This window comes from Rattus norvegicus, chromosome 2 (assembly GCF_021556685.1).
Source record: "Rattus norvegicus strain SHRSP/BbbUtx chromosome 2, alternate assembly SHRSP_T2T, whole genome shotgun sequence".
Lineage (NCBI taxonomy): Eukaryota > Metazoa > Chordata > Mammalia > Rodentia > Muridae > Rattus > Rattus norvegicus.
In genome coordinates this window covers 177,282,964-177,307,937 of record NC_141535.1, presented here as the reverse complement: position 1 = coordinate 177,307,937, position 24,974 = coordinate 177,282,964, and the positions used below count along the sequence as shown (strand labels likewise).

At 43.5% G+C, this 24,974-nt stretch overlaps 1 protein-coding gene across 17 annotated transcripts in view; it reads right to left on the bottom strand.

Annotated features, from left to right (window-relative positions):
* The window catches only part of Nup210l (nucleoporin 210-like), a 110,931-nt gene extending 88,748 nt beyond the window's left edge, over nucleotides 1–22,183 (bottom strand). For 15 of the 17 annotated variants that reach the window (XR_015666852.1, XR_015666859.1, XR_015666858.1 and 12 more), the window contains exons 1-7: nucleotides 21,949–22,183; nucleotides 19,929–20,065; nucleotides 12,067–12,198; nucleotides 8,864–8,957; nucleotides 7,597–7,747; nucleotides 5,157–5,289; nucleotides 3,849–4,007 (exon numbers count right to left, since the gene is read on the bottom strand). Coding sequence is in view for 1 of the 17 variants with exons in the window: in NM_001191900.2 (NP_001178829.1) it covers nucleotides 3,849–4,007; nucleotides 5,157–5,289; nucleotides 7,597–7,747; nucleotides 8,864–8,957; nucleotides 12,067–12,198; nucleotides 19,929–20,065; nucleotides 21,949–22,139 (997 nt within the window). In the remaining 16 variants the exon portion in view is untranslated. 17 annotated transcript variants of the gene reach the window in all.
* Between the last annotated feature and the right edge of the window lie 2,791 nt (nucleotides 22,184–24,974).

The window sequence follows — 24,974 nt, the reverse complement described above, 5'->3', positions numbered from 1 at the left end:
TGGGTTCATTTCCCAGCACCCACATGGCTCACACCCTTCTGTACCTCCAATCCCAGGGGCCCTGACACCCTCTTCAGGCCTCTTCAGGCACTGGATAGGTTCATGGTGCATAGACACCCATGCAGACAAAACAGCCAGATTTGCAAAATTTCAAATTTGAGGGCAAGGAAATGGGAAGAAAATCATGTTCTGTGGTTTTAAATTTCATTTAGCTACAGATCTATTTCTTCAAAAAAGATCCACATAGAGCTCAATATGCAGGAATGCAGGAAAGCACTGTGTTCTGCCTGAATCTAAATCTAACTGAGGTTCCCACTGAGTCAGGAAGAAGACAGAGACATTTGCCTGAAATAGAAACTGTGGTGGGGTTGGAAAACTGGTAACACTTGCCACCCAGCAACACGCCTAGCACACTGTAGCTTCATAATCACTACAGTTCACAATCAGCACAGTTCACAATCAATCAGCACAGTTCACAATCAATCAGCACAGTTCACAATCAATCAGCACAGTTCACAATCAATCAGCACAGTTCACAATCAATCAGCACAGTTCACAATCAATCACCACAGTTCACAATCACCACAGTCCACAATCAGCACAGTTCACAATCACCACAGTTCACAATCACCACAGTTCACAATCACCACAGTTCACAATCACTATATTGCTGTAGCAAACCTTTATTTAACACCAGCTGGCTCTCTGTGCTGCATTTGTAGGAGCTGCAGAGATGGCTCCTCCGTACTTTAGAGCATTTGCTGCTCTTGCAGAGAACCCAGGTTTGATTCCCAGTTCCCACATAGTGACTTAAAACGATCGGTAACTCCAGTACTAGCAAATCCAAGGCCCTTTTCTGACCTCCCCAGGCATCAGGCACACAACTTCTCTCACACACACACACACACAACACACGTAGACAAAATAAATACATATAATGTTTTAAATACTTCTAGCTTACTTAGATATGCCAATAGTCAAATACAATTACTTTCTGGAAGAAACACAGATTTGTCCCAATATCAGAAGTATGATTTCGCTCAAAGATAAATGACTCCTAAATTCTCTGTTGGTAAAGCGCTTTCCCAGCATGCACACTGCCTGGTTCTATGCCTGGCACTGTGAAAAGCACAGGGTGAAGACATGGGAGTCAGTTCAAGGTCTGCAAAGCAAATTTGAGGGAAACCTAGGATACAGGAGGCCCAGTCAAAAAAAATTAACCAATAAATAATAGAATATATATAAATAAATAAAATGGTAAGTAAAAGTTAAAAAGGATCCATGAAGGGTTTGGTCCCCAGCTCCGAAAAAAAAAAAAAAGAAAAAAGAAAAAAGGAAAAGGATCCATGAAGCTCAGCTATAACTGTTCTTATAGTGACCTTGTGTTCAGTCTTCAGCACTGAGTAGAAAAAGCATTTTTTTTGTAGGTATATTTAACTAGGCCTAGTAAAATAGGCTAATTCTAGTATTCAGGAAGTTGATGTAGGATTATCTTAAGCTCTTAGGTAGCCTGGGCTACTCAGTGAGTTCTAGGCTAGCATGGGCTACATAGCAGGACACTGTTTCAAAACAAAAATCAAATAAAAAAAGAAAATTTCTCATGCCTTCAAATGATATACAAATATATATAATATATGCATATGTGCATATGTGATCGGCATACTAACAGGTTCAAATCTAAAGGCTGTTTAGACATCTGCCCAGACTAGCTAGTTCTGACATGTAATTGAATACAATAGTAAAATATAAGCAGTAGAGTGAAATTCAGACACATAACATTCCCTTAATTTTACGGGTGAACAAACATCAGAATGGCTTCTACACAAAGCCATTCCTGCTACCAGAATAACGTACTTGGCCTTTTGACTCACACTCCCTGGTCTCCTCCATTTCACTTTCTATCAGCAAACTCTGCTCTGTTCCCCTCCAGCTCCCACTTCCCCCTTTTTAAGCTAAAGTCATTTGCAAGTTTCTGTTAAATTCTCTTGGGATGCAGCTCAACTGCTAGACGGCTTGTCCAGCAAGATGGAACCCTGAGGTCACTCCCAAGTCACGCAAACCAGAAGTGTGGCGCACATCTGCAGCCACAGCCCCTGGGGGGGAGGGGAGGAGCCAAAGCTCAAGGCTATCACCTGCTAAACCTCAAGTTTGAGGTCAGCCTGGGCTACATGAGACCTGTATCAAATAACAGTTCTCTTTGTGTCTTCCTCTAATTCTACTCGCTTTTCTTTCCTTCTTTTCAAAACGGAGCTATTTTTACTGACAATGTTACCCAAACTTCCTACAACAAAGTCTTTTAGTTTTCATTTTAAAATTATTTTTATTTTATGGTATATAGATGCCTGCTTGCATAGTGTGTTGTCTTAGAGTTTCCATTGCTGTGAGCAGACACCACGACCAAGGCAACTCTTTTAAGGACAACCTTTAATTGGAGCTGGCTTACTGATTCTGAGGTTCAGTCCATTCTCATCAGGGCAGGAAGCACTGCAGCATCCAGGCATGCATGGTGCTGGAGGAGCTGAGAGCTCTACATCTTGTTTCAAAGACAAGCAAAAGTGTCTCAAGGGCAGCTAGGAGGGTATCAAAATCCACCTCCACAGTGGCACCTCCTAATAGTGCCACTTTCTGGGCTGAGCATATTCAAACCACCAGGTATATCTTTGCATCACATGCATGCAGTGCCTGAGAAGGCCAGAAGAGATCATTAGATCTCCTAAAACTGAAGTCACAGCTACCATGTGGACATGAGCACCAAACATCTGTCTCTGGTGATCTTAACCACTGAGCCATCCCTCTAGCTCTGGGTTTTGTTTTTTTGTTACAGTCTTGCTATGTAGCAGCCCGGGCTGACTGAACAAGCAGCAGTCTTCCTGCCTTGAGTTACAGGTGTTTGGCACCACATTAGTCTTTTGGGTTTTTTTTTTTTTAAGATTTATTTAAGTTTTTGTGTACTTGAATGCTCTGTCTTCAGACACACCAGAAGAGGGCATCGGATCCCATTACAGATGGTTGTGAGCCACCATGTGGTTGCTGGGAACTGAACTCAGGACCTCTGGAAGAGCAGTCTGTGCTCTTAACCACTGAGCCATCTTTCCAGCCCAGTCTTTTAGGTTTTTAAAGATGGTTAGGGATTTGGCATACAAAAAAAAAAAATTACCATAGAATTCTGCTAGGGAATCAGGGACCCACCTGACACACAGATGGTACCCAGTAAACAAACATTCAGTGACTTCGTTTTTTCTGTAGATATGACATCCTAAACACCTAAAATGACTGAAAGTTAGGTGTGGTAGCAAATGAATGTAATCCTAATATTAAAAAGGATGAGGCAGGGGTTGGGGATTTAGCTCAGTGGTAGAGCGCTTACCTAGTAAGCACAAGGCCCTGGGTTCGGTCCCCAGCTCCGAAAAAAAGAAAAAAGAAAAAAAAGAAAAAGAAAAAAGGATGAGGCAGGAGAATTGCTTTCAGTATAATGGCAAGCTTATCCTCATAGCAAGAGGGCTACATAATGAAACCATGTCTCAAAAAAAGGAAAATAGTGTGTGTGTATGTTCATGTGTATGTGCACACGCACACATGCACATATATCAGACAGACAGACAGACCAATATAATGTGTGTGCAGATACCCTCAGAGGCTAGAAGAGGATGGATCCCCTGGAGCTGGAGTTGCAGGTAAGTCACCTGACCTGGGTGCTGAACTCAGGGGCTCTGGATGAGCAGCGAGTGCTGTTAACTACTGAGCCTTCTCGCCAGCCCTGCAATCACTCTTAATAAGGTATTTTACCAAGAACCATGCCTCGTGTGTTCAGAGAGACTTAGACTGGCCACCAAAGAACAAAAGGATACTTTTGTGCACAAAGACGAGGTTAGTTTGGCCCAGTTGGAGAGCTGTCACCATGGCTGTTTTCTCATCCAATAGAGCCACTGTTCCAGAACGAAGCCCAACATCTATAAGTCTGTGGTCTTGCAGCTCCAGCGTGTAATGTTCCAGGGGAAATTTTCCCTCTGTAAGACAGGAAAGGCAGACACAGGTAATAGCAGTGGCCCCTCCAGGGATACAGGTGTCCCAGCACACTGCATGGGAAGGCAGGAGATCAGCAGCAGGCTCTGTATCTAATGCCTGGTTTCCAATGATGAATGTGCACAGTCAGTGGAGAGAAGGGAGGATGTGATATAACCACTGACTTATATACTTAAAAACAACAACAGCAACAACAACAACAAAAACCCAGTGAGTTGCTGAAGTGCTGATGTACCCTGCAATCCCAGCAGAGGCAGAGGTAGGAAGACCAGGAGCTCAAGACCAGCCCCAGTTACTTGGGGAATTTGAGATCCCCTGAGTCTACCTGATATACTGCCTCAGATAATGGCTACAGCTGGGCCTGGTGGTGCACGCCTTTCATCCAAGTACTCAGGAGGCAGAGGCAGGTGGATCACTGTGAGCACAAGGTTAGCCTGGTCTACAGAGTAAGTCCCAGGACACCCAGGGCACTACCTCTTAAAAAAAAGGAAAGAAAGCAGGCAACAGTGGGGCTAGGCTCAGCGGTTTAAGGATGGCTACCGCTCTTCCAGTGGATCAGAGTCTCAGACTTTAGTGCCCAGCGCACATCAGGTGGTGCACAACCACCTGTAACTCCAGCTCCAGGGATCTATGCCCTCTTCAGGACTCCGTGGGCACCTGCACTCACATGTACACACAACCACACAGAGATACACACACATACACGATTAACACAAATCCTTGTAAAACTCACATATAGATCACTACTAAGTAAGTCTGGGAAGGACTTAGTTATTGGAGTCCACATCACTTTGCTAATTCAGTGGGCTTGGATAGCCCATAGGCTATAAACAGAAGAACCGACTCGTGCAGAAGCACTGCAAAGGTCATCCAAGACCTTCTATAAACTTCTTCACCAAGCCCCATCAGCGGGAAATTCTGGGCTGTTGTCTTCTACACGGTGAATGCAAATGCCCTGTATCCAGAGGCTAAGCATCATTAGCTGAGTAAAATATGTCATCAATAAACTCTTCAAGATAGACAGACGTCGAGTATGTAGAAACAATTTATTGCAAGGTCAGAAAGACAGAGGTGGTGTACCACAACAGAGGATTAGAGGAAGGCGAGTCACGGCAAAGGCTAAGCTGGCTTACCTGTCATTCTTCCCTGAACCATTTTTGCCACTCTGTATTTCATATAGGCTCCTACTAAGAGATATGTATCATGGGATGGTATAAGAAATATGTTCTCCAGAACAAGCAGGCGGATCAAGGCTGCAGCCACTTTCTAAAAGAGGAAGGAAAGAAAATTAGGCAAAAATCATCAAAGCTCCTTCCTTAGTCAAAGCTTACTTTTGTTGTTTTTTTTTTCTTTAAAGATTTATTTATTTATTTCATGCATGTGAGCACACTGTAACTGTCTTCAGACACACCAGAAGAAGGTATTGGATCCCATTACAGATGGTTGTGAGCTGCCATGTGGTTCCTAGGAATTGAACTCAGGACCTCTGGAAGAACAGTCAGTGTTCTTAACTGCTGAGCCATCTCTCCAGCCCCCGCTTTTGTTGTTGTTATTGGGGTTTTTGGGGTTTTGTTTGTTTTTTTTTGTTTTGTTTATTTGTTGTTTTTTGAGACAGGGTTTCTCTGTGTAGCCCTGGTTGTCCTAGAACTCAATATGTAAGATCCACCTGCCTCTGCCTGCCAAGTGTTGGGATTAAAGGCACTACCATGTTCAGTCAAAGTTAACTTTTAATAAGCTGAAAAAATTAGTTTTTATGCCAGGTCTAGCATGGCCTTGGAAGGGACAAAATGACATGGTTCCTGACCCTGGAACAGGGCCACTGTACCACTAAGAAATCTCATCAGCCCATTTTTTTGTAAGTTTAAAAAATATATAAAAGGGGTTGAGAGATGGCTTAATGGTTAAGAGCTCTGACTGCTCTTCCAGAGGTTCTGAGTTCAATTCCCAGTATCCACATGGCAGCTCATGACCACCTGTAACTCCAAGATTTGACACCCTCACACAAACATATATGGAGGAAGAACACTAATGCACATAAAGATAGATAGATAGGGGCTGGGGATTTAGCTCAGTGGTAGAGCGCATTCCTAGGAAGCGCAAGGCCCTGGGTTCGATCCCCAGCTCCGAAAAAAAGAACCAAAAAAAAATAAATAAATAAAAAAAATAAAAAAAAGATAGATAGATAGATAGATAGATAGATAGATAGATAGATAGAGAGTAAAAAATTGTTTCCTAATCACAAATCATTTCAGGTTAACCTGAAAGTGGTCATGAAACCATCTGAGACGCACTCTGTTAACCAAAGGCTCTCTAGCTGCCCCCTCTGTTCCAGTTCCAGCTCTGTCTGTGTCTGTGTCTCTCCTTCTCTCTCCTTTCTTCCCTTCCTTTCTCCTAATCTCTCCCCAGCTGTCAGGCCCTGCTGTGCAGGGTAGAGCAAACAGGTAGCAAATACAAAATCGAGCTACCTTTTCTCTTTCCTTCTTTTTCCTTTCTTTCCTTTTCCTTCCTCCCTTCCTTCCTCCCTTCCTTCCTTCTTTCCTTCAGGAGTTAAGAGTTTAAGATTTATTTTAGCTTTTTAATGTGTATGTCTGTGAACCATGTATGTGGCCTGGTGCCTTTGGAGGCCAGAAGAAGGACTGGATCCCCTGAGATGAGATTGAAAGCTGTCATGTAGGTGCTGGGAATCGAACCTGGGTCCTTTGGAAGAAAAGCTAATGCTTTTAGCCGCTAAGCCGTCTTTCCAGCCCTGACTCTTATTAAAACTTATTAAAACTAACCCACAGTGGGCTGTCTCAAAAAATAAAGTAGGCAGCTCAACCCACACACAGGCAGACGGAGAGGGCGACTCCACCAACTGCCCTCTGCGCTTCAATGCACACCATGGACGAGTGTGGCTAGGAAAGAGATAAATACATTTTAAAGTGTTTAAGGCAGAAGTTTAAAGAAAAAGAAGTTAAAGGTAAGTGGTAGCAAATCAAATGCTGGTGAGAAAGGCAAAGGCTGGGGCTCTTGAAAGATCTAGCACCCATGTTCCAAGTCCTTCCCACAGGTCTGACATTTTCACTTGTCTTCCATTTATGTAAGACAGAGCAGATCTACGGAGTCTAGAGAAGGACTATGGAGCGTACATTTCTTTTGTGGTTTTTCTTTTAGATGGGTTCTCACCATGTAGCCCAGACTTCAAACTCTATGCAGGCAACTATGTTTTTTTCAAGACAGGGTTTCTCTGTGTAGCCCTGGCTGTCCTGGAACTCACTCTGTAGACCAGGCTGGCATCGAACTCAAAGATCCACCTGACTCTGCCTCCTGAGTACTGGGATTAAAGGTGTGCAACACTACCACAGCCATGAAATGACTTTTTTTTTTTCTTTTTCTTTTTTTCGGAGCTGGGGACCGAACCCAGGGCCTTGCGCTTGCTAGGCAAGCGCTCTACCACTGAGCTAAATCCCCAACTCCGAAATGACTTTTTCAAGCAAATGATCAACTACTGACCCAAATAATAGCATAGTAGAGGCTTCTACAACATCCCCCATTGCAAGAGCTCAGATGCTGTCTCCAGCGCAGACTGCTTACCTTGTAGAACGGCTCGTGAATTCGCACTTTTACAACAGCAGCTCCAGTTCTCATCCCAGACACCAAGATCACGTCCCCTTGTTTCTCTTCCTTTTCCATCTCAGTTATATAGTCAGGGGGAGAATACTCAGCCTCAGAGTAGTTCAGAATTCTACAGACACAAAGTAAGACTTGTCTCTAGTAGGATTAACAGATTCTCAACTTCAGTCTCTACAAAGTCCACCAGTGTAGACAGCTCTGACAGCTCTGCTTGCTTGTGAGCTTTTTCAAACAGTGTCTGGTGTAGCCCAGGCTGGGCTCTAATTTACATAACAGATGCTAATGTAACAGATGCTCAGTCTGAATGCTCCTGAATGCCCCACCCCTGACCCCCAGTTCTACAATTACAGTTCTGTGCCACTGAGCCTGGATTGAGGGTTTTCTGGTTCTTTTCTTTCTTTTTGTTTTGTTTGTTTGTCTCTCTTTCTTGTCTGTTTCTTGGGGTAGAGTTTCTCTGTGTAGCACTGGCCGGCCTAGAACTTACTTTGTAGATCAGGCTGGACCAAGAAAACTGCCTGCCTCTGCCTTCTGAGTGCTAGAGTTAAAGGTGTGTGCCACCCTCCCCAGTCATGGATTGAGTTTTTTAATTTCTGATTTCCAGAAGGTCTAGCCTGTTGCTAAGACTACTGTAGGACTATATATAGCTTAGGCTGTCATCTGTTCTTTGAAAACAGAATCCTTTTGTTGTTTTTATTTTATTTTAAGACAGTCCCACTGTGTAACCCTGGTCTGCAACTCACTATATAAATCAAATTAGTTTTGAATTTATAGAGATCAACTTGTCTCTGCCTCCTGAATGCTGGGATTAAAGGTGTTTTCCCACACACCTGGCTAATCATCCTAATTCAGCATGAGCAGACAGCCTGACCTCATGGATTCTCCAACAGAGGCTCTTATTAATTCTCATGAAGATTCCAACTTTTATCTCCTCCGTACTTCTTTTTTTTTTCTTCTTCTTCTTCTTCTTCTTTTTTCTTTTTTTCGGAGCTGGGGACCGAACCCAGGGCTTTGTGCTTGCTAGGCAAGCGCTCTACCACTGAGCTAAATCCCCAACCCCTCCTCTGTACTTCTAACAAAGGCATTTGCCCTAGTGAATTTATCTAATTTTTACCCTCCCCCTCCCAATTAAAACAGTAAAAAAAAAATCCGGACAGTAGGATCATCAGGGTGCACACACAGCTACTACCCAGGTGTTGCCCAGGGACACTCCCTTGGGTTTATGGTTTACCTAATTTTGCTAGACAGCTCCTCTCTTGATGACTCCTTGTCCTGAGCAATACTCCACTCAAACACCATGCCCGCCAGAGTGCTGAATGTGTTTCCTGTAGGGCAAGCCAAAAGCAGGCAAGACAGAATCATACATTCCAAAACATTCAAGTATCTACAACAGGAAAAGAAAGTAACTAGAAAAAAACTTTTAGGTATTTTTCCATAGCAACAGCACTTTTTTAAATCTTCTAAAACACACAGATGAGAACGATCCTTGCCCCAGATCATGCCACTCCCAACAGGCTTTTTTTTATTTTGGGGATTTTGTTGTTGTTTTTGGTGACCAGATTTTTTTTTTTCTTTCTTTTTTTTCAGAGCTGGGGACCGAACCCAGGGCCTTGAGAGCCAGATTTTTTTTTTTTTTGGCCTCAAAGTCAAGAGCTCCACCTGCCTCTGCTTCTTGAGTGCTGGGATGAATGGTGTGTATGGCCATTACCTGTCTCCAAAACAAGGTTTTCTACAGTAAGGACCCACATGGAACAGGCTTTGTAAACTACAACATGGACCCACTACCAGCTGGTGAAGGTTCTATACAGTCTCTCTGCTCCTTTCTCTCCAGAGGCCACCCAACAGACACCTCATGGTTGACAGGCATACCTGAACCCTAGTTCCTTCAACACACATTGTCATGAAAACTAGATTCCAAGGCAGTTACTTTTCCAACTCTTAACTGGTAGTCGGGGCTGGAGAGATGGCTGGAGAGAGCACCCGACTGCCCTTCCAGAGTCCCTGAGTTCAATTGCCAGCAACCACATGGTGGCTCACAACCATCTGTAATGGGATCTGATGCCCTCTTCTGGTGTGTCTGAGGATATCGACAGTGTACTCACATACATAAAATAAATAAATAAACCTTAACAAACAAACAAACAAACCCAGCCCAGCAGTCTTGGGCTGCTGAGGAGACTCCATGAATACAGAGTACAGATGTTCACTGTGCGAGCCTGGGTGCTCGAGCCAGCTTACAAGGATGGGAGGGAGCTTGTCCTCTGACCTCCACATGCATGCCAGGGCAGGTACATGCGCACACACAGACAACATGAGAAAGAAAATTTCAGAACCTGTTTACTAAATCATTTACAAATAAAGTAGTGACTGCTGTTTTTATATCACTTCACAGCATTAGTGTAGTATATTTAAAGCAAATAAAGTCACCCTCAAGAAAGCTTGGCAGTGGTGGTGCTCGCCTTCAATCCCAGCACCTGGGAGGCAGAGGCAGGTGTATCTCTGTGAGTTCAAGGCCAATCTGGTCTAAGAGCAATTTCCAGGACAGCTAGGGTTATAGAGAAAGAGACCCTGTTTGAAATACAAAACAAAACCAAAAAAAGATTTAAAATTACTAAACTTCTTCATATATTTACTTTAAATTTTAATTTGTTTTATGTGTGTATTTTATATGCATTGTATCTATATGTATCTATGTGTGCAGTACCACTGGAGGCCAGAAGAGAGCATAAAGCCCCTGGCCCTTGAGTATAGATGGTTGTGAGCCACCATATGGGTGCTGGGAAGGAACCCAGCTCAGCATCCTCCCAGCCAAACTTTAGTTCCTTTCAATCACCCTGGCAGACAGGAAGCAGACTGGTCACAGCAGAGCTAAGGGACTGGGCTGTGGCTCAGTGGGAGCATGTGAACAGGATGCAGGAAGCCCCGGGTTCAATCCCCAGGACCAAAACCAAAACCATAAAAAGCAAAAGCAGAGCTGGAGAGACAGCTTGGTGTTCTTCAGCATCCACATGATAGTTCACAATTATCTGTGACTGCAGGGATCCACCCTGTTCTGACGTCCTCAAGCACATAGCATGCATGTGGTGCACAGGCATAGATGCACACACCCATCATATAAAATAAAATCAATGAATATAAACAATTTAAAACAAAAACCAGGGGTTGGGGATTTAGCTTAGTGGTAGAGCGCTTGCCTAGCAAGAGCGAGGCCCTGGGTTCGGTCCCCAGCTCCGAAAAAAAGAAAACAACAACAACAACAACAACAACAACAACAACCCCAAAAACCATAGCAAAAGCATGTCCTTAATTAAATTAAATTTAAAAAAATATCCTTAATTGTTGATCTAGGGGCCAAGGATAAAAGCTTGGTGGCAGAATTTCAATCCTTGGAAAAAGCTCAGCCATGAGGTGGTGGCACATTCCTTCGGTCCTCATACTTGGCACTCAGGAAGCAGAGGAGGGCTGATCTCTGTGAATCTGAGACTAGTCTGGCTTGTAGAGTGAGTTCCAGGATAGCTACGGCTACATAGTGAGACCCTGCCTCAAACAAACAAACAAACAAACAAACAAACAAACAAACAGTCAGTGCTGCTAAGATGGCTGGAGTCTGAGGGCCTGAGATTGAGTTTACCCATGTGGCAGAGGGAGAAAACTGGCTTCCACAAGTTGTACTGTGACTTCTACATGCCCTGGGGGGATTTGTAGACCCCAACCACACGAACTAATTTCTTTCAAAGTCCAGAAATAACAAGAAATAAGAGCAGTAGTTTTTTGCAAGAAGGTACCTAATACTGAGAGGTCCAGAAACCTTGAGAATAAAGTTTTTCCCATTCCCTGGGAAGCATACTGGGCTCCTCAGGGGGAGCCACTGATGATGGGCCTTTAGTCAGTGATGGCCCTGACTTAGGGAGGATCTGTCTGGAGCTGAGTCAGCTCCTGGAAAACCTAATTGGAGGAAATAACAAGGCCACAACAGAGCTGGTGTCCAAAATTCTTCAAGGTCTCAGCAATTATAATGAAACTTACATAGTGGTCAGTCAAAATTACTAATGTCCCTGTTTCGCTCCCTACCTATCATATTAGAGGTTACCTAATCCTTCTGGGAATTTCCACTAAATAATAAAAAGGGGCCTGCAAGCCCCTGGAGTCATCACCATTTTGATTGACCCCTGCGTGCTAGTAATTTCTCCAGAATCAATGTTCTTTGCTTCTATATACACTGGAGTCTGGGGTCTTTCTTCCTAGGTTCTTGGAGCCTAACATTGAACCATACTCTGCACTGCCAACCCTCTCTGTACATGCGCCCCAAATGAGAAGAATGCAAGTCACATTCACGGTCTGTTACCACCACACAGTTCCTGTTTCTGAACACAGCGAGAAGGAGTGGTACCCTATTTCAGGCACTCTTTACTCAAATCGCCTCCAATCCCTTACCTTTAGAATCCAGGGCCCTCACCATAAGTTCCAGTGGTGCATCGTCCACGTACAGCTCCCGGGTTCGAGAAACAATCTCAATGTTGTCTATCACATCGACCTTAACATCACAGCGTAGCTCATGGTCTGTCACTGCAAAGGAGCAAAAAGCTGCCTATTTAAGTAAGCAGGCACTAATCGATTACATGTCACAAATAGTCAAGAGTTTAGAGGTTATTAAAACGTCTGCAGCCAGAGCTATGCAGAGAGACTCTGTCTCAGAAAAAAAGAAAAAAGGAACCTCTGCTTCCTGAGATGGCTCTATGTTCATGCAGTGCCCAAGAAGACCAGAAGAGGCCATTGGATCCTGTGGATCTAGGGTTATGGGTGATTGTGACCTGCCATGTAGGTGCTTGGAAAGAGTCCTCTGAAAGAACAGCTAGTGCTCTTGTCAAGGTCAGAGAAGAGTTTTAAGAGTTGGTTCTGGGGCTGGAGAGATGGTTATCTGTGTTGTGCATCTCTGATTCCCTAGTGGAATTATATGATAACGGTTCCTGTAGGGCAAGTTCCTAACCAATCAAAACGCCTGCAAGACTAAGCTGGCGGCAGCAGCAAACACCCGTAATCCTAGCATCATAGAGGCCAAGACAGGAAGGAGGACTGCCGCTCATTCAGCCTGTGCTGTGCTCTCTCTCTCTCTCTCTGTCACACACACACACACACACACACACACACACACACACACACACAAACCCAGAGCTGTGTGTCATTTTCAAAGGATTTACTTTACTCCATATTGTTTTTAAATGTAGTTGTTATCTTTTATAAAATGAGGGTAATAGGTATTTTTTGCAAATTATTTATTTAGAAAAAAATGGCAACTCAATGAAAATTGTATTAATGGGCTTCTAAGCCATGTGTGGATGTCAGAGGACAACTGGAAAGAATGGGTTCTTTCCTCATGTGGATGCCAGAGACTGGACTCAGGCTGTGAGGCTTGGCAAGAGGCACCTTTACCCACTAAGCCATCTGACAGGGCCATCTGGGTTGAGTTTTTTGCCTTAGACTCTGATTTGGGGTTTTGTCTTTAGTTGTTTTCCTTTCTTGAATGAGGGTCTCACTGTGTGGCTCTGGCAGGCTGGAAACTCGAGCAGACACTCTGTGTGCTGCTTACATTTGGAGACATAGTCTTGCTGTGGAGTCCAGGATCACATCCTCTTGCTCCTGCATCGTGAGTCCTGGGATCACGGGCCTGTGAGGCCACGCCTAGTAACGTACTTTTATCCGGAAACAGGAGCTTTCTTTTCACAAGAGATATTGAGAACTGAATTTAACCCTAGCACCAGGGAAATAGAAATAGGTGGACCTGGTAATGTACTAAGACCCCAGTGCAAAAAAAAAAAATGTTTTGAATTAATAACCCTAAAAGCACTTTTTTGGTTTTTTTTTTGGGGGGGGGTTATTGTTGCTGTTGGTTTTTGTTTTGTTTTGTTTTTGAGACAGGGTTTCTCTGTGTAATCCTGACTGGAATTCATTCTGTAGACCAGACTGACCTCAAACTCAGAGATCTGCCTGTCTCTGACTCCCAAGAGGCATACACCACCAATATCTGGCTCCTGAAACTTTTAAAAATACTTTATGTACATGGGTGTTTTACCTGAGTGCCATGTGTATGCACTGTTCTTTGAGGCCAGAAGCCATCAAAGACTTCAGGGAACTGGAGTTACAGAAGGTTTTGGAACACCCGTGGGTGTAAGACATGAATCGTGGTCCTCTGACAGATCAGCCAGTGCCTTAGCTTCCAAGTCACCTCTCCAGTCCCTGAAACTGCTTTTTATGTGTATTAGGTTTGAACAAACAAGAGAATACATTATAGATAATGAAAGTCAGACTAACCCCCCACCCCCATATATGTGTGTATGTGTGTGTGTGTGTCTCCATACATGCCATGCTGGGCATGTGGATGTTAGTTGACAATTTTGTGGTTCAATTTACTCCTTCCACCTTTACATAGGTTCCAGAGATCAAACTTTGGTTATCAGGCTTAGTGACAAGTGCCTTTACTCACCAAGCTATCTTACCAACCCACATCTGTCTTTCTGAGAGTAAAAGTTACAAAAAAAAAAGTCTAGAATAGAATGAGCTATTACATTAGAGTTAAAGCTATGACTATAAGTTCATATGTATATGTATATATGCAGCTAGACACATACAGAAATAAATGTAGATGTGTGTAGACACAGACTGGCATGTGCATGTTTCTTTCTTAGCTCTGTCTGCTAAGAGAAATTAGGACACTCCCTTAGCAACAAGCACACTAGTATCTAGATCTTGCTTTCTAAATATAACTCTAGAACTCAAAGGCAAGAAGTACTGTACTGGAGACAACAGCTTAGTTGGTGGAGTGTTTTTGACTACCATACAGGAAGTCCTGGGCATGAACCGGAGAACGACATAAACACAGGAGGGTGGTGCATGTTGGTAGTCTCAGGACTTCAGAGGCAGAGGCAAAAGGATCAGAAGTTTAAAGTTATGCTTAGCTATGTAGTGAATCAGAGGCCAGACTAAGCTACTTTAAAAAAAAAAAAAAGTAAAGGAGCACTGTAGAAAATGCCAAAAATATGGGGTTGGGGATTTGGCTCAGTGGTAGAGCGCTTGCCTAGCAAGCGCAAGGCCCTGGGTTCGGTCCCCAGCTCCAAAAAAAAAAAAAAAAAAGAAAATGCCAAAAATAAGGGCCTATCCAAAGGACACAGGAGCCAACCTGAAGGATATCACAAATGAAAGATATGAATTACCAAACTATTCTAGTTTCATTTCTATTGTTCTGACAAGCACCAAGATCAAAAGCAATTTAAGAACAGGGAACCCTATTCGGAGGAAATAACAAGGCCACAACAGAGCTGGTGTCCAAAATTCTTCAAGGTCTCATCAATTATAATGAAACTTACATAGTAGCCAATCAAAATTACTAATGTCACTGTTTTGATGACTACAGTCATCACTGAGAGCAGTTCAAGCAAGAACTCAATAGAAATTTGAACCAGAAGTCAGGGAGAGTCATGTAGGAACATTGACTGTGGGCTCACTGCAGGCTCAGGTACAGGCCAGGGTCATCTGCCCAGGAAATGGTAATGCCCACAGTGGGCTGGACACTCATACATCGATTAACAACCCAGACAATCCCCCATAGACAAGACGATCCAATTTAGGCAATTTTTCAATTGAGATTCCCTCTTCACAGGACTCTAGGCTGTGTCAAGCTGACAGTTAAAGCTAACTAGAACACAAAGAGTTGGATTATAACCTCTGTCCTCAAATAGTGGAGTCCTGTATAGGAATTTTAATCCAGCAACATGGCTACTCTGGCTGGAACACAGACATGCCCTTAGTACAAACTTGTTTTATTTTTTTTTTAAGATTTATTTGTTTTATGTAACTACCCTGTTGCTATCTTCAGACACACCAGCAGAGGTCCATTACAGATGGCTTCGAGCATGGTTGGGGATGTGGTTGCTAGGAATTGAACTCAGGACATCTGGGAGAGCAGTCAGTGCTCTTAACCGGTGAGCATCCCTCTAGTACACACTCTAATCCCAAACAATGAAGGTAATAAAGTTAGTTTGTAGAATGAAGCATCCATGTTTGAAAATGATGTCTAATTGGGAGGCAGACAAAGTGACAAATCAGAGGAAGATTTGACAGAATGAGTCAGAATAGGATATGTCCAACTTGCACAGGAAAAAGAGGAAAGAGAGGTTACTTAAGAGGAGGCAGTTTTATCAGGAGAGTTTTGAGAGACAGAGAACAAACTAGGCACAGGTGAAGACAGAACGAGACAGAAAATGAAAAGGAGCCAGAAGGTTAGACCAGACTGCTAGAGTTTGAGGGCAAGCAGAGCAGTCAGTCAGAAGCGAGAGACGGCAGTTTGAATCAGTCAGCTGGGAGAGGAGTTTGAGTCAGAACAGCTGAGTTAACCAGCCAGCCAGAGTTCAGAAAGAGCTAGAAAGCTTATTCAGCAGTGAGTCTCAGAGGCTGAAAACACTCTAGCCCTAGAATAGATTGTATGGAGGCTAGAAGCTTCCAGGACTAGGCCAGGTTAGCAGACCGAGGCAGTGAGCCTCTGAGACAATTACATCAGGCAAATAAGTTACTTTTACAGAGTCCATACTGATATAAATAACTGAGTAATTTATCCAACGAGAAGACATTATTTGTAAGATGTAAGACATCTTTCTTTCACAATACTGCTTACTAAATATAGAAGAAATGAGGAAAAGAGAAGATACTCTCATTTGAACATCACAGCAGTAAGATGCATGTTAGTCAAGTGTGGCAATACACACCTGGAATCCCAGCATTTGGGAGAGAAAGGTAAAAGGATTGCTACAAGTTCCAGGTTGGTCTGGGTTACACAGTGAGAGAACCCTGTTTCAAAAACAGACCAACCAATTAAACAAACAGGCCCATCTATCTGTAGCAGTGGTTCTCAACCTTCCTAATACTGCAACCCTTTAATATAGTTCACATTGTGGTGACCCTCAACCAGAAAATTATTTTTGTTGCTACTTCATAACTATATTTTTGCTACTGTTTTGAACTATAATGTAAATATCTGTGTTTTTGCAGTGGTCTTAGGAGATACCTGGGAAAGGTTCATTCAACCCCAAAGGGATTACAACCTACAGGTTGAAAAACCACTGATCTAGGGTTGGGGATTTAGCTCAGTGGTAGAGCGCTTGCCTAGCAAGCACAAGGCCCTGGGTTCGGTCCCCAGCTCAAAAAAAAAAAAAAAAAAAAAGAAAAGAAAAGAAAAAAAAAGTAGGAGGCACAGAGAAAGTCATGCTGGGAATGGCAAGTCTTTTGAGACTCAAAGCCTGTGGTGGTTTGATTATGTTTGGCCTAGGAAGTGGCACTATTAGGAGGTGTGACCTTGTGGGAGTAGGTATAACCTTGTTGGAGGAAGTATGTCATTGTGGGGCTGGGCTTTGAGACCCTCATCCTAGCTGCTTGGGAGACAGGACAGTCTCTGACTGCTTTCGAATCAAGATTTAGAACTCTTGGCTCCTTCTCCTGCATTGTGTCTGCCTGGACGCTGCCAGGCTCCCTGACATGGAGACAATGGACTGAACCTCTGAACTGTAAACCAGCCCCAATTAAATGTTGTTCTGTATAAGAGCTGCCTTGGTCATGGTGTCTCTGCACAGCAATGAAACCCTAACTTAGACAAAGCCCCCTCCACAGTGACACACCTCCTCCAACAAGGTCACACCTCCTAATCTGTTCCAAAAACTTCCACCAACTGAGGGCCAAGTATTCAAATATATGAACCTATGGATGCTCTTCTCATCGAAACTAACATACACATAAAAATAAACAAAATCTTCCTTTAAAATTCATGGATATGTGTTAACATTAGTGGGCAAAACTTTAAGGAGTGACGGGATGTATCAAAGTATCTTTCCCAAATATTTACCAGCTTCTATGGTACTTAATTCAAGAGCCACGAGCTCTTTGACAATTCTCCCTCTGTGGTGAAGTTTAGCTCTTTCTCCTTTGCCTCCAGGCTGGATTCAGTGGTCCCTTTTCATGACTAGTCTAAAGGAAAGGGGAAATAGGAACTTCACAGACACCATCTTGATCAAGTGTTAACGCTGCCACTGAAATTGCACACTTGGGTACACAATGCAAATCAAAGACTCACTTCCACATGCCTAAAAAACTATAACCTAACCTAACCAGGAGAAAAGCAACCCAAACTGAGGGACACCTGACCAACACTATGTATTTACTTGTAGTACTGGACCTCATACATGCTAGGCAAGTTCTTTGCCACTGACCTATATCCCTAACTCTCTTTGTAATTTTAAGACTGAATAGCTTGGACTGCCCTTGAATCTATGACCCTCCAGCCTCCAATTCCCAAGTAGCTGGAGTACAGGCCAAGACTACTAAGCCTGGCTTCCCAACACACTTTAAAATGTCAAAAGTTATTGATAAGCCAGTTGTGGTGCTACACTCCCAAATCTTCAGCACCTAGAAAGTAAAAGCAAGTCAATGAGGAGTTCAAGGCCAGCTTCAACTATACAGTGAGCTCCATCCAGGACAGCCTGTGCTACATGAGACCATCTAGGAAGACGCCTCAGTGAACAAATTGTTTGTTTCACAAGCATGAAGACTGAGTTGGAATCCCCAGGATACACATAAAAACCAGGCATAGTGTGGCACAGCTCTGTAACCCCAGGGCTAGGGGACCGAAGATAAACAGATCCTAGGGGCGGGGCTCATTGGCCAGGCAGCCTGTCCTATACATGGAGTTCCACATTCAAGATGAGACCCTGCCCCAAAAATTAGGCAAAGGGCAACCAAAAAAAGATACCAGAAGCTAAGCTCTGGCTTCCACGTGGACATGTGTAGAACACACACATACACACACACACACACACACACACACACACAATGCAGTATGTAATCTTGGCACTTAAAAGCTGATACAGGAGGATTACCAGGAGTTCAAAGTCAGCCTAGATTAAGAGGTCCTATTGCATAAATAAAATAAAATAAAATGAACAAAAAAAAACCCAAAAAACAAAACAAAACAAACAAACAAAAAACCAAACAAGATTTAACAGTTCGGGGTTGGGGATTTGGCTCAGTGGTAGAGCGCTTGCCTAGGGAGCGCAAGGTCCTGGGTTCAATCCCCAGCCCCGAAAAAAAGAAAAGAAGAAAAAAAAAAAAGATTTAACAGTTCATGCCTTCAATCCCAGCACCTGGGAGGCAGAGGCAGGAAAAATCTTTGTGAGTTTGAGGCCAGCCTGATCTACACAGGGAGTTTAGGCTAGCCATGGCTACATAGTGTGACCCTGTCTCAAAAATAAAAATTAAAAAGCCAAAAATACAAAATCCACATGTACACAAAGAGCACAATTGGGGTCTGTGAGAAAGAAGTAAATAAAAGCAGTTGCCCAAACCTGACTATCTGAGTTCAGTTCTGGGGACCCACATGGTGGGGATGAGAACCAATTCCTAAACATTGTCTTCTAACCCCCATGTGAGTACACACTACCTCTCCACACACTAATAAATGTAACAACAAAAAGGTTTTTTTAGGTTAAGCATGATGGTACAGGTCTTTGGTCTCAGTAGCTGGAAGGCAGAACAGGTGAATTTCTATGAGTTTGGGAGAAACCTGGTCTACATTAAGTAAGACCCTGTCTCAGAAATAATCAAACACTCAAAACGAAACAAAAAATAAACAGGATGGCAAAATTATGGCATTAAGATTTGAAGGTATATCCAGTGTGTGTGTGTGTGTGTGTGTGTGTGTGTGTGTGTGTGTGTGTGTGTATGAACAGGTACATATGTCCCAGTGCATATGTGGAGGGATTTGGTTCTTTCTACCTTGATTGTCAGGTTTGACAGCAAGCACCTTTACCCAATGAGCCATCTCGCTGGCCCACAGAATTATAATTTATATCAGAAATCTTTTTTTTTATAAAGTTCTTAACACTCGAAGCTAAAACCATTTGTGTTAACCATTTAGATAAGACATTATCTGAGTCAAAGTGATATCATCTTTGCCTTTAACATACCTATTTCTGTTCAGGCATGCACATCTTTATCTCAGCACACAGGAGGGCAATGTGTGAGCATTTCTGTGAGTTCAAGGCCAGCCTGAATTAAATAGTGTATACCAGCGCTAGAAAGACCCTCAAAATTGTAAATAAATGTCTGGTCATGGTGGTACACACCTGTAATCCTAACACTCCAGAGGGCCAGCCTGGTCTAGAGACATAGTGAATTCCAGGAAAACCCTGGCTACAGAGTGAGACCCCGTGTCAAGGAACTACAGCCACAAAGCCAATGAGTCAAATCCCATAACGTACCCACTTCTCGAGCGAGAATAATACTGCTGAGTCGTATCGGTTGGGTGGATTCAGCAACAAGAACTGCCCTTTGGGAGCAAGAGGTGCCATTTTCGTATAAAGGCTGTATGGCAACTGCATCATGCTGAGTGGAATGCCTGCCAAAACGACACGGTTTAGAGCATGAAATAAATACACAGGTCAAGCCAGCACATGCAAGAAGTGTCTACAGTTCTCCTATGTTACATACCAGTAGGTATGCCCAATGACACTCTACAGAACCACCATTAGAAGACACAAGGATTAAAGCTGGAGGGGTTGGGGATTTAGCTCAGTGGTAGAGCGCTTGCCTAGCAAACGCAAGGCCCTGGGTACGGTCCCTAGCTCCGGAAAAAAAAAAAAAAGAAAAAAACAAAAAAAGGATTAAAACCGGAGATTGATGAGACCCTTTTCCCAATGAGCATGTGTGCAAAGATCTAAAATGCTATTCCTCCCACGATGTTTAAAACAGGAATGACGCCAGGCAGCAGTGACACACACCTTGAATCCCAGAACTTTGGAGGCAGAGACAGTCACATCTGAGAATTCCATTTCCAGCCTGGTCTATCTACAGTGTAAATTCCAGGACAGCCAGGGTTACGCAGAGAAATCCTCTATTAAAAAACAAAAAACAAGGGCTGGAGAGATGGCTCAGTGGTTAAGAGCACTCGACTGCTCTTCCAGAGGTCCTGAGTTCAATTCCCAGCAACCACATGGTGGCTCACAACCATCTGTAAAGAGATCTGATGCCCTCTTCTGGTGTGTCTGAAGACAGCAACAGTGTACTTATATATAATAAATGAATAAATCTTTAAAAAAAAAAAAACAAAAAACAAAATATGGCTGGAGAGATGGCTCAGCAGTTAAGAGCACTGCCTGCTTTTCCAGAGGACCTGAGTTCAATTCCCAGCAACCACATGGTGGCTCACAACCAGCTGTAATAGGGTCTGACGCCCTCTTCCGATGTGTCTGAAGACAGTGTACTCATACATAAAATAAGTAAATCTTAAAAGAAAAAATCGAAACTATTAAAAAATACTCACAGCATGGGAAAATAGCATTGTGGCTGTGTTTGTAACAAGACAAAGTTTCCTCTTACCTTGAAATGTAATTTCCTATAAGCCTAGAAATTGAGCTGCTATCTAAAATGGAAAGTATCCTACATTCTGGGACCAAAACAAAAATACAAAATAATCACTACCATATTGGATGGATGGAAAGCTCTCAATACTAGAATAATTACTAAATGATGAACATCACACTGGGTTGCCCACAAACCTAAGTTCCTCAAACTTCATGAGAGTTTAAGTTCTTCGACTCCTAGAAGGCAGGAAAGGGGCTAGCAATGTAGTTTCTAAGTTGAGGGCTGGTAGCATGCGCAAAGTCCTACTCCAACCCTTCGATCTGCAAAGGTACAGGAAGGAGAAATCTCTTTCACTTAGAATAAATACTCTGATATCTAGAGTTTCCTTTGGGTATACTCTTACAGTTCAGGTAACCACATCACCCGCCACTGACTTCTCTAATACGCACAAGTTTATGGTCGTTATCCCAGAGCAGACTACCCACCTTCCCACAGCCAGGAAGGAGACTCTCAGATCATCATCTTCATACATAATGAATCCTGTCTTATTACTCTAGCTTTGTGGTTGTTGTCAGGGTCTCCTAACGTGGCTCTCACTCCACCCATTTCAGTTTCCATCATTAACCTTTCAGTTGGGGAAAATGAATGCCGGCAGTGTCTTTCTGACTCCGGGCTTGCCTATGCCAACAATTGCTTACACTGACTAGCTGTTCTCAAACGAGAGGCGGACTCCCCAACCTAGTTTTGGTTGTTTGTTTGTTTTTTGTTTTTTCTTAAAGAGCCTCATAACTTAGGGTATATCCCATCCAAGGATGCCACCTGCAGGCCCCTCCACACTGTGGAACCACACCAGATTCCTGTAATCCTTTTCTTCTTCACTGTGGGGTCAAGATCATGTGATCTCTGCGCGCAGCTCACCAGATGTAGCAGCCCCGCTGAGCCTCCAGCAAGAAGGGTACGCGGCCTGGCTCCCGGCTGAAGGGTAGTAACACTTGAGGTACATTAAGTTTGTTGGCCAGGGTCCCAATTAAAAACAGGAAGAAGTGGTGTGGAGTCAAGGAGAAAAGAAGTCTGAAGCCTCTGGGTCGAGGAGCCCCAAAGGCAATCATGGCGACCGCCTGCTCTCAGCTTCCCGCTCAACTACGGGTGGCAGCACCAACACCAACCAATCCGCAGCCACAACGTCAGAGCGTGCCTTTCCTGCTAGGAATTGTGGGTACTTTTTAAGTGCACCAATTTATAGAAATTTTGAGCAGAGACCCAAAGAGCCACTTTACTAAATATTCGAGGGTAGATTTTACTAGCAAAGAATCAAGACAGAAGGGTCTAAAAACCCAAACAGAGTTTCCCATCTCAACTCCTCACGTTGTTGTCTATTGCTTGATTCTATTTTTACTTTTTTAAAGAAATAGGGCAGAGAGACTAGGGCGAAACTCATGGCTTGTATGTAAAAGGTCTGGGTTCAACCTCCAATATTAAATACAAGAAACAAGTTATTTAATTTTAAAAATTGAAGTAATTTCCAGCCAGGTGTGATGGCTCACACCTTTTATCCCAGCACTTAGGAGGCAGAGATAGGCGATCTCTATGAGTTCGAGGTCAGTCTGGTGTACAGAGTTGTTTTTAAAACAACCAGGACTATTACACAGAGAAACTCTGCCTCATAAAAACTCTTGTTTCCAGTCAGCATTAGTCTAAGGGTTCTAAATGGAAAAAAAATTCCAGTCTCTGGCATAAACAGCTGGCCTTTGTCAAGATAAGTATATTATCTTTACTGGGAATCAGATCTATGTCCTGCTTCAAGACAACAATGCAGGAAACGCCAGACACTCGGAAGCAACTTGAAAAGCCATTGTCTCATACAACCTGACTCAGCAAATACTCCCCGGGAGCACTTGTTTTCCAGTAGGATGTGGTACCACCCATAATCTCAGTCATCTGGAGGCTGAGGCAGGAGGATCAAGAAGCCTAGTTTAAAAAATAAAAGCCTCGAGGTTGGGGATTTAGCTCAGTGGTAGAGCGCTTGCTTGCCTAGGAAGCGCAAGGCCCTGGGTTCGGTCCCCAGCTCCGAAAAAAAGAAAAAGGAAAAAAATAAAAAAAACAAACAAACAAACAAAAAAAAAAAACCAAAAGCCCCTCTGTTCAGTTCACCGGTGTTCATTGAATGACGACTTGAGTTCCCTGCGCCCACATAAAAACAGGGCACAGCATGCTTCTCGTCCCAGCACATTGGAGAGACAAAGACCAGAGGGGGCTTGAGTGTCAACCAGTCTAGCTGAATCTGTGAACATTAAACTCAGTGAGACCCCATGCTTCAAGAGAGAAAACTTGACTGAGGAAGACACCCAATGTTGGCCTCTGGCCCCCATGAAATTCCCTCCCCATAGAGCATAAACAAACCTAAAAACCCTTGTTTTCTGCGAGTACTCAAAAGAATCTTCAGAAGCGTGAGCAACATCCTGTTAAGACAGGAGGCTAATAAATCCATGGAGTTCATATGGTTGTAGTAACCAATGTGTACCTCAGTTTGTTAGATTATGTGATTTGTCTTCACGTTGCCCTCCGTCTACAAGAGAGGGAATTTAACGATTTAAACCAGACATCCATCTACCCTTCAGTGGTTAAGAGCATTCCACAGCATGCTGACATCAATCATTAAGCAGTAAGGAGTCAATCCTCTTACTGTGTAGACCCTGGTGGGTCCAACTCAGGTCGTTAGGTTTGGCCGGCAGGTGCCTTTAACCACTGTGCCAGGCTGTTGCGCTTCCTAGTCCAGGCTGTACTGGAATTTATTATGCAGCTCAGAATGGCCTCAAACTTGTAGCAATCCTATCTTTGCCCTGATCTCCCCACCCGTGCTGGAATTACAGCAATCAGCCTTCATGTCTGGCACACCCAGGAATTTAGGAGCTAAGGCTTTATTGTTCAAGAAGTATTTTGAGTTGGGGGTGGTGATGCAGCTTTTAATCCCAGCCCTCAGTACACGAAGGCAAGCTGTTCTGAGTTAGAGGCCAGCCTTGTTTATGTAGGCCAGGACTACATGGAGAAACCCTGTCTCAAAAAAGTCAGCAGTTTATAAAAAGGGAAATGTTTTAAAGCGAACGAACAGTAGCTTGTCTTTTTAATTCCAGAACTTGGAAAGCAGAAAGTGGATCTCAGTTTGAGGACACCCTAGTTTACGGAAGTACTAGGCTAGCTAGAGCTATGTAGTGAAACTATCTCAAAACACAAAACGAAAGTAAAAGTATTTGTGTCGAAGTCAGTGGCCAACCCTATATGCTTTCCTCAAATGCGAACTTTAAATTTTTTAAATGCATTTTTGCACCAGGTGTGGAGGTACACACCTTTAATCCCAGCACTTGGGAAGCAGCAGAGGCAGGTAGAGCTCTTTTGAATTTGAGGGCAGCTTGTCTGTGTGTGAGCTTGCTTAAGTCCTGATTCCCTGGAATTGAAATCATTGATAGCACCACCTCGGGTCTCCCAGCAGGCGTTCCTGATCCCAGGCACCTCTCCAGCACACCATTATTTTTGGAGACAGGTCTCTCCCTGTAGCCTTGGCTGTCCTGAAACTCACTACATAAACCAGGCCGCCTCAAACTAAAGAGATCAGCTTACCTCTGCCTCCTGAGTGCTGGGACTTAAGGCATATGATGCCATGCTCGTTTGTGAGGGTCCGAAATGAACCTGAGGTTTACTATATGGGCTAACTGGCCCAGGGATGCTCTTGTCTAGCCAGGGGACTGCGGCTGTGTGCAACTACAGATGGGTGTGCACTGCTTCGTCTTTATATGGGCCCTGGAGACCTAATGCTTGGGTAATCACCTTACCAAGGGGACTACCTCCTAAACCCCAGCCAGATTCTGAACCCATGTAATTTTTCTGTGTGCTCTATGTTAAATCTGTCTGTTGTCAACCACAAAGACTGTCAATGGGGTCCGTATAGT